This window comes from Palaemon carinicauda, chromosome 23, assembly GCF_036898095.1.
Source record: "Palaemon carinicauda isolate YSFRI2023 chromosome 23, ASM3689809v2, whole genome shotgun sequence".
Lineage (NCBI taxonomy): Eukaryota > Metazoa > Arthropoda > Malacostraca > Decapoda > Palaemonidae > Palaemon > Palaemon carinicauda.
Window position 1 is genome coordinate 99,091,665 of NC_090747.1, and position 12,005 is coordinate 99,103,669.

Genomic DNA, 12,005 nt, shown 5'->3' on the forward strand with positions numbered 1-12,005 from the left:
GAAAAGTAATGAACAATGGTATAGAAGGAGACAAGTAGAAAGAGCAATCAGAGATTTCAGACCTCCGCCAATGAAGATTGTCAACATTTTACTCACTCCCCAAGAGAGATTAGTTCACCAAACTTTCAACTGGGCGCCACAAGGCACTAGAAGACTTAGGAGACCCAGGCCTACATGACTGAGGACTATGAAGCGTGAAGTGGGAGATGATGAAATGAGTATTGATCTAAAAGCTCAAGATAGAGACGACTGGCGGAATCTAACCGAGGCCTTTTTCGTCGATAGGCGTAGGAGATGAGATGATATATGATGATATGGTATATAGATATGATTTTATAGTCTCTTTGATGGAGGTAATAGTGAAATACAAAACTATGATTTTCTGTTTTATTCAGATGTCATATACTCAGAGTGAAAGCATTGAGAGCATTATGGGTAATATTATCATGATATGATGCAATATTCAGTCTAACAAGAAAGCAATCAGACGAAGAATCTATTTCGGTTTGTTGAAAGTACTACGGCTGTCCCACGGTTGATGTCGCCATTGGAAAATCCAGAGTTGCCAAATCTATTCAAGTTACTGAAAGAAGGGTTGAGATTGCTGTTGAAGTTGTTTGAATTGGATCCAAACTGGTTGAAACCGGATCTGAAGGTGCCAGAGGTACTATCGATAACTCCACCATCAATGATTCCGCCATTAATTATATTTCTTGGATTCTGGAAAACTCGCGAGCCAGAGAACCCTTGATTCTGGAACGACTGTCCATTAGCGGATCCACTCTGGAAGGTGTTCTGTGGGTTAACGAAGCCCTGGAACTGGAGGCCCGTCAATTCTTGGTTCTGGAATGACTGTCCATTGGTGGATCCACTCTGGAAGGTGTTCTGTGGGTTAACGAAGCCTGTCAATTCTTGGTTCTGGAAGCTAGGCGAAGTGCTGAAACCTCCGCTCTGGAAGCTCTGCGTCCTGCTGGATCCGCGATTGCTAGGCTGGAAGCTTCTGAAGCCCTGGCTATTGGACTGGAAATTATCGATGAAAGATCCTTGTGATGATCCCAATAAAGTATTGGTGTAGTAAGTGGCAACTGGTTCTCCTGCCTCTTCACTAACAACAGCGCGGTATCCTCCATTGTCAGCGGTGTACCGAGTTACTCTGCGGAATAACAGTTATTATTATTATTATTATTATTATTATTATTACAAGCTAAGGTACTACCCTAGTAGGAAAAGTAGCATATCATAAGCCCAAGGGTTCAAACCGGAAGAAGATAGACCAGTGAGGAAAGTTTGTTATTGTATATGTATACAGCCCTAGTTGGAAAAACAGGACGCCATCCCAAGGGCTCTAATAGGGGAAAATAGCCTAGTGAGGAGTCATTATTACTAGCTAAGCTACAGACCTAGTTGGAAAAGCCGGACATGATAGGCCCAGGGTTCAAACAGGAAGAAAATAGCCCAGTGAGAAAAGTTTATCATTACTATCTAAGCTACAACCCTAGTTGAAAAAAAACATGATGCTATAAGCCCAAGGGCTCCAACAGGAGAAAATAGCCCAGTGAGGAAAGCAAATAAGGAAAAAGCTAGGATAGTGTGCCTGATTGTACCTTTAATCAAGAAATCTCTAATCCAAGACAGTGAAAGACCATAGTTAAGCTACAACCCTGGTTAGAAAAGCAGGATAGTACAAGTCCAAAGGCTCCAAGGAAAAACAGCCCAGTGAGGAAAGGTAATAAGTATTCAAGATAATGACATAATGTCTTGGTTTTACGAATTTACCTGAAGAGTCCGTTGGGTTGGAGCCACCTGTATTCACCTTCGGTGACACCTTCGGGAGTTACCCTCTCCTTGTGCTCTTTAACGTCTCCCGTCTCGAGTGAATTCACCCCGTAGGAGAAGGTGTAGGGCGTAGCCTGAGGGATCAGAAGGACTATAGGATTAATACTAATCCTACTGATACATATAATAGGAATATATTACACAGCTATAATATAGGTATGTTATAAAGGTGAGTTATGTTGAACCAACCTGTCCATTAGCGAACTCGAATTGTGGAGCAGCTGATATCAAAGGGATTAACCCAACGAGAGATATTAACATCGAGACCTGGAATAAGTAAATGAGAGAGAGAGAGAGAGAGAGAGAGAGAGAGAGAGAGAGAGAGAGATCAGTGGCATGATATAACAGTCATAATATATATATATATATATATATATATATATATATTTATATATGTATATATATATATATACATATATATACATATATCTATATATATACACACATATATATATACATATATATATATATATATATATATATATATGTATACATATATATATATATATATATATATATATATATATGTACAGTATATATATATATATATATATATATATATATATATATATATATATATATGTACAGTATATATATATATATATATATATATATATATATATATATATATATATATATATATATATATACTGTATATATATATATATATATATATATATATATATATATATAAATATATATATATATATATACACTCCATGAGAAATTATATACGTATCATTAACTTAAAATATCAACATATTTCTTCATAGCTTCAATAACTCAAATAACATTTCCTTCAACTACTCTTACCTTCATGATGACCGCAGAGCCGATCGCCAAATTAACTGCTATCGTTTCGATCGTTAAGTAGATAATATCACAAACTGATCGATGTCAACCTTTTATAGCAGAGCTATAGATACCCTTTCTCTCTCTCTCTCTCTCTCTCTCTCTCTCTCTCTCTCTCTCTCTCTCTCTCTCTCTCTCTCTCTCTCTCAACCTTTCATTTTCGTATCCTTGAAGACTTCCAATTGCTGGGTTTAGTCTTAAGTGAACAGGGACCTGGGGATTAGTTCGTAGGGAAATTGAGGCCCTGGGGGAACCTGGGGAATGGTTCATTGGGTTTTGATGGTAAGGGGGTAGATAAGGGGGTCTTGAATGCTGGGGTAGGGTGGGGGGGGGGGTGTGGGGGGGAGTTTAAAAAGTATAGTAACCGGGGCAGATATTATTTGTTGATGTTTAATTGGTTCACTCCGATATCTTGTTAGAGAGAAATGCCAAAGAGCCAAGTTGTTTTTATTATTATCATCATCATCATCATCATCATCATAATTATTATTATCATTATTATTATTATTATTATTATTATTATTATTATTATTATTATTAAATGCTAATGCTAAGCTACAACCTTAGTTGGAAAAGCAGGATGCTATAAGCCCAAGGGCTCCAACATGAAAAAATAGCCCAGTGAGGAAAGGAAATAAGGAAATAAATAAACGATATGAGAAATAATGAACAATTAAATAGAGTATTTTAAAAAACAGTAACATGAAAACAGATATGTCATATATAAACTATATACAACTCATGTCAGCCTGTTTAACATAAAAACATTTGCTGTAACTTTGAACTTTTGAAGTTCTACCGATTCAACTACCCGATTAGGAAAATCATTCCACAACGTGGTCACAGCTGGAATAAAACTTCTAGAATACTGTGTAGTATTGAGCCTCATGATGGAGAAGTCCTGACTATTGGAATTAACTGCCTGCCTAGTATTACGAACAGGATGGAACTGTCCGGGAAGATCTAAATGTAAAGGATGATCAGAATTTAAAAAAATCTTATGCAACATGCATAACGAACTAACTGAATAAAGGTCACAGAGATTAATATTTAGATTAGGAATAAGATATTTAATAGACCATAAGTTCCTGTCCAAGAAATAAAGAGGAGAAGGGTATCCCACATCTGTCAGTTTCTTGATAATTCAAGAAAAGTCAGATTTTAGATAAGAGGATAGTACTGGATTACAGAAAACACACCAAGGGACTTAGATTTAAATTTTGGCATTTGGTACAGGATTCAACAATATTCCATTGGGTATAGTCATTTATATTGATTATTTTATCTTAAACCTGACTTTTTTGGAATTATAAAAAAACTGACAGCTGTGTGATCCCCTTATCCTGTACAAATACGATGTCTTTGTATACGTATTCTCATTGATGAGTCCGTTGATGTCCCTAATGGATGAAAGTAGTAACTCCAATCAAGTCTTTTCATTTTTCCTTCGGTGGCTGTTTTCCCTGTTGGAGCCCTTGGGCTTATAGCATGCTGCTTTTCCAACTAAGGTTGTAGCTTAATAATAATAATAATAATAATAATAATAATAATAATAATAATAATAATAATAATAATAATGATAATAATAATAATAATATAATGCATTTTATAATCACCACGTGTCAGCTTTCGTGATCTATATACATGTATCATCACATATGCAAATGTTATACTTTGGCCAACATTTATTCCAAATTCTTAACGAATGTATTTATTATGATAAAAAAAAAATAATAATTACTGTACTGTAATTGTTGAGTGGATACTTCCTCTTGGTAAGGGTAGAAGAGACTTTAGCTATGGTAAAGAGCTATTCTAGGAGAAGGGCACTCCAAAATCTAACCATTGTTCTCTAGTTTTGGGTAGTGCCATATCCACTGTACCATGGCCTTCCACTCTCTTAGATTAGAGTTCTCTTGCTTGAGGGTACACTCGGGTACGCTTTTCTTTCTTATTTCTCTTCCTCTGGTTTTTTAAAATATCTATAGTTTTTATATGAAAGATTTATTTTGATGATGTTACTGTTCTTAAAATATCTCATTTTTCCTTGTTTCCTTTCCTCACTGGGATATTTTCCCTGTTGGAGCTCTTGGGCTTATAGCATCCTGCTAGGGGGGTAGCTTAGATAGCATTAATAGAAATAATAATAATAATAATAATAATAATAATAATAATAATAATAATAATAATAATAATAATAATACAGTTATTTTTCTATGTAGGTCTTCCATGGAGACCAAACCAGATCTGCACCCTTCGAAGACGTTTTCGGAATCCGATACTTCATGGAGCTTAATGATTCCGCTGGACTGGAAACATTGATTATATTAAAGGGAACACATTTCTTCGTGATTAGAAAGTAATGCTTCGCGATATTTCACACATGGGGGCATGATATGAGAGAGAGAGAGAGAGAGAGAGAGAGAGAGAGAGAGAGAGAGAGAGAGAGAGAGAGAGAGAGAGAGAGAGAGGTGGGGCTTAGTATAACAACAGCATTTGTTTTTTTAAGTCTCCATTAAATGAGAGAGAGAGAGAGAGAGAGAGAGAGAGAGAGAGAGAGAGAGAGAGAGAGAGAGAGAGAGAGAGAGAGAGAGAGAGAGGCCCCCATTACGTGTCTTCGGAGGGGATCGTATGACCGAATTGCATTTCCTCGCTCGAGGCCCAAAAGAGGATCCAACCGGTTTTGTACCTTCTTCCCCTCCTGAGGGCGCCCCTGGCTGTCCTCCCTCAGGGCAGACAGACGTAGGGGCGTCCCATAGATCTCTCTTCCGAGGTCGTTTCGAGATGAGAGGAAAGGGAAAGGAGAGCCCTAAGGAGCCCTATATAAAGTGGCGTCTCCGGAGCCATTGGCAGAGCCATAGTCCGCCTCACTCCTTGAAGACTACAATCCGAATCCTGAGGACAATTGATCGTCGCCAATATGAAGGTAAAGACAATAATTTGGTTTTTCATTCTTTTGATTTAAAGATTTAAAGGATTATTTTGATAAACATTTTGGTTTATCTCTTAATAAGTTAGATTGTTTTATGGTAAAGACAAAAATCTGAGTTTGTCTTTTTGAAGATTTAAATATTTAAAGGATTATTTTGATAGACATTTGGATTTATCTCTTAGTAATTTAGATTTCTTTGATTTACGACTATTTAACATTATTGAAGGACAAAACATGAAAAAGTGTAGTAGATTAAAGTAACCAAGACGAATTTTATGTTATGGTAATTATTTTCATCAATTTGTTATATATATATATATATATATATATATATATATATATATATATATATATATATATATATATATATATATATATATATACATATATATAAATATATATGTATATATATATAATATATACATATATATATTATATATATATGTATATATTATATATATATATATATATATATATATATATATATATATATATATATATATATATATATACATATTGAATTAGTGCACAGTTTTCTCTAAATAAATAATTTATTCAGAGTAGTTATCCAAATATTTTCTATAATTAATACATTCTTACCAACATATATGAGAAATTTATTTTTTAGCTTTGATAGTCTTTTATTAGTTTCTGATCATTTGCTAAATAATGTACACGAGTCTCATGGATTTTTAAACACCGTATCTCTAACTAAAAGCAAAAATTTAATTACAAAAGAAAAATTGCCAGAAACTTCAATATCTATTGTATTCAAAATTATCTGAATTTTGACATATGATAAACGAAAATACATTTAACTTTCAGGTCCAAATGATGTTGTTTTTAGTTGGTACCATTACCATGGCAATGGCTGCCCCACAGTTTGACTTCAACAATAATCAGGTGAGTTGTTTATTGCAGAATTAATTGAAATATTAATTACTTTCTAAGGAAGGAAATCTTTTCTGATGATAGATGAGGTTCTTGACCTAAGCTCTGTCTGTCTGTCTGTCTCTCTTTATATATATATACATATATATATATATATATATATATATATATATATATATATATATATATATATATATATATATATATATATATATACATATCTATATGAATATATATATATACATATATATATATATATATATATATATATATATATATATATATATATATATATATATATACATATATATATATATATATATATATATATATATAAATATATATATATATATATATATATATATATATATATACAAATATATATATATATATATATATATATATATATATATACAAAAACAACAGCAAATGTAGTCGTTTCTAGTTGACTGCAGGACAAAGACCTCAGACATGTCAATTCATACCTGGGGTTTGGCTAGTTATCATCATCACGCTGGCCACTACAGTTTGGTGATGGTGGGAGATTTTCATCTGATCGCTGACAACAAACCAACCTAATATAGGTAGCCCTTACTAGTACAGCTTTGCTGATCATAGCGATATGCAAACCCTTTCACCCCGTTAACGTATCCTGTCTCAGAAAGGGACATACACATACACACACATAGATGTACACAGTGTATATATCTTTGTGTAGGTTTAAACAGATGATCATTTGAAGATAAACACTTACTTCTTATGATTTATTTGTCTTATTTCTACCTTATTTGACAGCCAACACCCTACAGCTTCGCCTACGGCGTGAGCTCACCTGACACAGGCGACGAGAAGGAACACAAGGAGACGGTTTCGCCTTCAGGAGTGACCGAAGGTGAATTCAGGTGGCTCCAGCCCAATGGACTCTTCAGGTGAGGAATGTCATATATCTCAGGTATCATTAGATATGTTACCCTAGTACTATTCAACAATTGTTTATAAGAACAGTATGAAGTGGTAGAGTTGTCATAAATGAAGATTTCTATAATACCTTACTGTACTGTTGTTTAGTCAGAGGAGACCTTCAAAGAACAGGTCATATGAATATCTTTTGGTAATTGGCAAATAGTTTATAAAATGAATGAATAAATGGTAATTACCGTCATGATATTTCTTGCGCAAAGATTCTATTCTATGGGAAAAGTCTATCATGAAACCCTTGTATATTCTTTGCAGCATTCTTGTGTTTGAAAGGGAACAATATGATAATTCATCTTAGTAAATGAACCTAAGACTCCTCCTTGAAAATCCATATATTTTGAGTAGATCTAATAGATATGGTCTATATAATTTACTTGGCAAGTAAACATCAAATCATATAAAGGCATTTCCTTCAGTGAAGCTAAATTTACCGTGTTCTCTACAGAATTACGCGGTACACTGCTGACGACGCTTCAGGATTCCGTGCAATCGTCAGTGAAGAGCCTGGTGAGAGAGTAGGAAACTACTACACTAACACCCAGCTGGGCGGTTCTGTCGAAGTACCTTCCATTTTCCCTATCAGAGGAAGCCAGCAATCCTTGAGTAGCTTCCAGTCAGGAAATCAGCAGATCTTCAGTGGCTTCCAGTCAGGAAATCAACTGAACTCCAATGGCTTCCAGTCAGGAAATCAACTGAACTTCAATGGTATCCAGTCAGGAAATTCCCAATCCTTCAACAGCTTCGGCTCTGGAAACCGGATCGTCACAAGTTCTCAGAATTTCCAGAATCAGGGCTCCAGGACTGGTCAGAACTTCCAGACAACAAATATTGGAGCCACACAGAACCAGGGCTTCGGCAGCTCCTTTACTGTCCAAAACCAGGGCTTCACCACCCTCCCAGTACAGAGCTTCACCACCGTACAGAACATTCAACCTCAGAGAATCAATACTTTCACAGTCTCACAACCCTCCCAGAGCAGCGGAAACATCATTGACGGTGGAATCATCGATGGTGGCATTGTAAGTGGTGGAATCGTTGATGGTGGCATTGTTGGCACCACTTCCACCAGTTTTGACTCCGGTTTCAACCAGTTCAACCCCAATTCTTTCAATGCTGGGTCAAGTCTGAACAACTTCGGTGGCTCCAGATTCTCCAGTGGAAGCATTACTCAAGGGATCCCTGTGATTTTGGCCAATGGACCAAATCAGTTCAGTGGGTAACCAGTTGATAATCCGTCAGGTGTATATCTGTTAAAGATTCTTGATAGATTTGACATCTCTGCATTTTAAAACCCCATGGGAACTATTCATATTGTAATGAATTACGACGAATAAACTAATATTACTTTCAACATGAATTTAATGATCTTTTAGATAAAATTATAAACAGATTAAGGAGGTAGAGAGAGCGAGACAGAGAGAGAGAGTAATGAGAGCTGAATATCCATTCCTATATATCTCTTACTTTTGTGATTTTTTGCTTCTATTCTGATGAAAAAGAATATTTTTGTCTATGAGAAAATCAACTCCAATAAAATTCACATAAAAAAATGTCTATCTGTAAATATTTTTTTCTAAGGAAGGATTTGGTCGTCTCAGTCTCTTGAAATTCCATGAAAATCCTTATTACTTTCTCGAATCATTTTCTTTTCTTGATATATCCCTTCGTGCTATAAGATCTGTACAGAAGAAGCACGAACATATATAAGATCAGAAAAGGATGATAAAAGTAGAAAATTTAATTTTTTTATGATATTAAATGGAGGAACTGGAGAGGATAAAAACAGTAATAGATCCTAGGTGTTGATGACTGTAAGTATAACTGGGATTCCAGTTTTGGCTTCAGAAGCACTTTTAAAACTAGAGTGATAGCCAAAGAACTGGTAATTCCAGACAGATTTATGGCATCAGAGGATTACAGAGAACCTGGAGTTGAAATATCAGCCCAGAACATCTAGACAACAAATATCAGAGCCACACAGATTTAAGTTATCAGTAGTCAATTTAATGTCCAGCCCGGAGTTGAAATGTCTGGCCAGAACTTCAAGACAAGAAATATCAGAGCCACACAGAACCAAGGTATCAGTGGTCCATTTAATGTCCAAAACCGGCTTCACCAGCCTCCACTTACGCATATTATCGAAGTCTGGCACTATTTGTCCTGGTATGAAATTAGAGCCAATCACAGGGAGCTCACTTAGTGGAGGGAAGTACTGCCAACCTTTAATAGTGATCCAAGCGGATGGTGTGCACAGCACATTCATGTTCCGCTTCCCAGAACAGAGGAGCAATGAGATTATGTTTAATTGCGAGCAAAGCGAGCTATGGCAGAGCAAAGACCATTTGAGGGACGTAATATAAAGGGATCTGGCAAGTGGTAACAGCGAATACAGGATAGGTTAGGACATCATAGGTTGGCAATACTTGCCGAGTTCGTGCTATGATTGGCTCTGATTTCGTCTCGGGTTAATTCCTTCCACACTTTGTTAAAACACACTCTCCGTACATAGCTTCAGCACAATACAGAACAGGGGATCAATATGTTCTCCAATAAGGAAAATTAAGTCTATTTGCTATCCCAGGCTTTGTAAAATTTAATCAGACTCAAGTAAGTTTTGTTTATAATTAAAGGCGGGTTTACACGGTCGAATGGTTCGTCGAACGCGGTTCGGCAGACAAGTGTTTGAAGTGATGTTCGAACATGTGGACGGGGTATTTGGTTGTCGAACACGTTTGTCGACGGTTCGAAGGAAGTCTGTTCTCGTTACCCTTTGTGGGTGGAGCTTCATTGTCCCCAACCCTTATGGATCTGTGGCTGACTCTCTCTTCAAACCGTTTGAAAAGCAGGTTCGACAACCAGGTTCGACGAACCATTCGACTGAGTAAAACCCCCTTAAGACTGCCTACGGAATATATTCATGTTTTTCCAGTATTAAAACTATTCCTCTAACAGTGGGTAGAGAGAGAAAAAAAATTGATTTCTTGTCAAATTCATATTTCAATTATTAAATCTTAACTGACCCGCACTTCCAGGAAACCTCCATCTCATGACCTACTTCGAGGACTTATGGACTCACTTCTATCTTGTGCAGATACTTGTAATTTCTGAATAGAAAAGTTTATTACGTAATGTATAAACAAAAATATCAATTTGGTTATTCTTTACTTAATGTTGTCTTTTCGAAAGGAGGTTCAAACATTTAATAAAATCTGTTGAGCTTCTTGACATGAGTCTCGTTTTATAGTTTATATATGACTGATCTATTCTAACATTATTACTGATCTTAAAATTTTTTATATTAATTAATCATATATAGTTTATTTGCTGTTCCGTTATTTCCTCTCCTCTCTGGGTGCTTATCCTGTTGGAGCCGTTAGGCTTGTAGCAGTCTGCTTTTCCAACCAGGGTTGCAGCTTAGTTAGTACTCTCCCCTTTATAATAAAGAACAAGTGTCTGGCTCAGGTATGGGAGAGGAAGTAGTCGTACCCTGGTGAGAGGGGATACCCCAAGAGGTGCACTTGGAAACCACAGTCTCCCACAAATTGGCCAAACTGTCATGTTTTAATTAGGAAAAGGGGGAGGGAGTGGGAAGTGTTGAACCTGTGTGTGTGCGTTGGTAGTGCATATCTACCTAAATATTTAGTTGTAATTTTTGACGGGTTGCGTACTCGAGCAGTAATAATAATAATAATAATAATAATAATAATAATAATAATAATAATAATAATAATAATAATAATAATAATAATAATAATAATAATAATAATAAAAATAATAGTCAAGCGAATATCAGTAGTTTTCAATCTTCCCCCAAAAATCAGTCTGCAGTATATCAATGGGTAACCAGATGGAATGATTATTTACATACTGAAAGTAATCTCTCTCTCTCTCTTTCTCTCTCTCTCTCTCTCTCTCTCTCTCTCTCTCTCTCTCTCTCTCTCTCTCTCTCTCTCTCTATCTCTGTATTTTACACCATCTTCTTGAAATGTCTTACTGTTTTCATCTTGAAAAGCAAAATTTCATCACCTTTAATCCAGTGTTCCTGAGGTTAAAGAGTTGTAGATCCCCAGTCAGTCGTGTATCAGTATATGTAACTCATCCAGAATACAGTATAAAAAGGAATATAATTCACAGTGGTAAAGTTTTCAGTTTTATTCAACGTAATCCATTGCACGCTACATAAATAGTCCCTATGCGATCTTGAAAATACCAACCAACTGATTGTGTACAGCGTTCTTGACAAAGCAGTACAGAGGTACTAGCCTCTGAAGCTGCTTGGGCCAACAGCCAATGTACAGAGGTACTAGCCTCTGAAGTTGCTTGGGCCACCACCCAGTATCACAGTGGTTCCTTGGTTGTTTATGGGATTAGAGAACTGCGAAGTACCAAATCTGTTGGAATTAAAACCGATGTTATTTGAAGTAGAACCAAAGTTAGTTAGACCTGACCCAGCGTTGAAAGAATTGCTGTTGGTGTTGAACTGGTTGAAACCGGTGTCAAAACTGGTGGAAGTAGT

The 12,005-nt window shown here is 35.8% G+C and overlaps 3 protein-coding genes across 3 annotated transcripts in view; 1 reads left to right on the forward strand and 2 right to left on the reverse strand.

Moving 5' to 3' along the window:
* Window positions 1-373: 373 nt before the first annotated feature.
* Window positions 374-2,655, reverse strand: LOC137617701 (prion-like-(Q/N-rich) domain-bearing protein 8). The gene is made up of 3 exons (XM_068347698.1): window positions 2,650-2,655; window positions 1,777-1,910; window positions 374-1,153 (listed from the first exon to the last, which is right to left on the reverse strand). The coding sequence occupies exons 1-3, from the start codon at window positions 2,653-2,655 to the stop codon at window positions 484-486; spliced, it is 810 nt and encodes a 269-aa protein (XP_068203799.1). The 3' UTR covers window positions 374-483.
* A 2,852-nt stretch (window positions 2,656-5,507) lies between these two features.
* LOC137617702 (uncharacterized) overlaps window positions 5,508-12,005 on the forward strand; it is a 22,441-nt gene continuing 15,943 nt past the window's right edge. The window contains exons 1-5 of the mRNA XM_068347699.1: window positions 5,508-5,614; window positions 6,446-6,523; window positions 7,307-7,440; window positions 7,935-8,705; window positions 11,942-12,005. The exon at window positions 11,942-12,005 is cut by the window's right edge and continues 359 nt beyond it. Coding sequence (XP_068203800.1) covers window positions 5,609-5,614; window positions 6,446-6,523; window positions 7,307-7,440; window positions 7,935-8,705; window positions 11,942-12,005 — 1,053 coding nt within the window. The 5' untranslated portion in view covers window positions 5,508-5,608. The remainder of the gene's footprint in view (window positions 5,615-6,445; window positions 6,524-7,306; window positions 7,441-7,934; window positions 8,706-11,941) is intronic.
* LOC137617295 (uncharacterized PPE family protein PPE12-like) overlaps window positions 11,627-12,005 on the reverse strand; it is a 2,350-nt gene continuing 1,971 nt past the window's right edge. Inside the window, exon 3 of the mRNA XM_068347294.1 lies at window positions 11,627-12,005. This exon is cut by the window's right edge and continues 706 nt beyond it. Within this exon, the coding sequence (XP_068203395.1) occupies window positions 11,793-12,005 (213 nt within the window). The 3' untranslated portion in view covers window positions 11,627-11,792.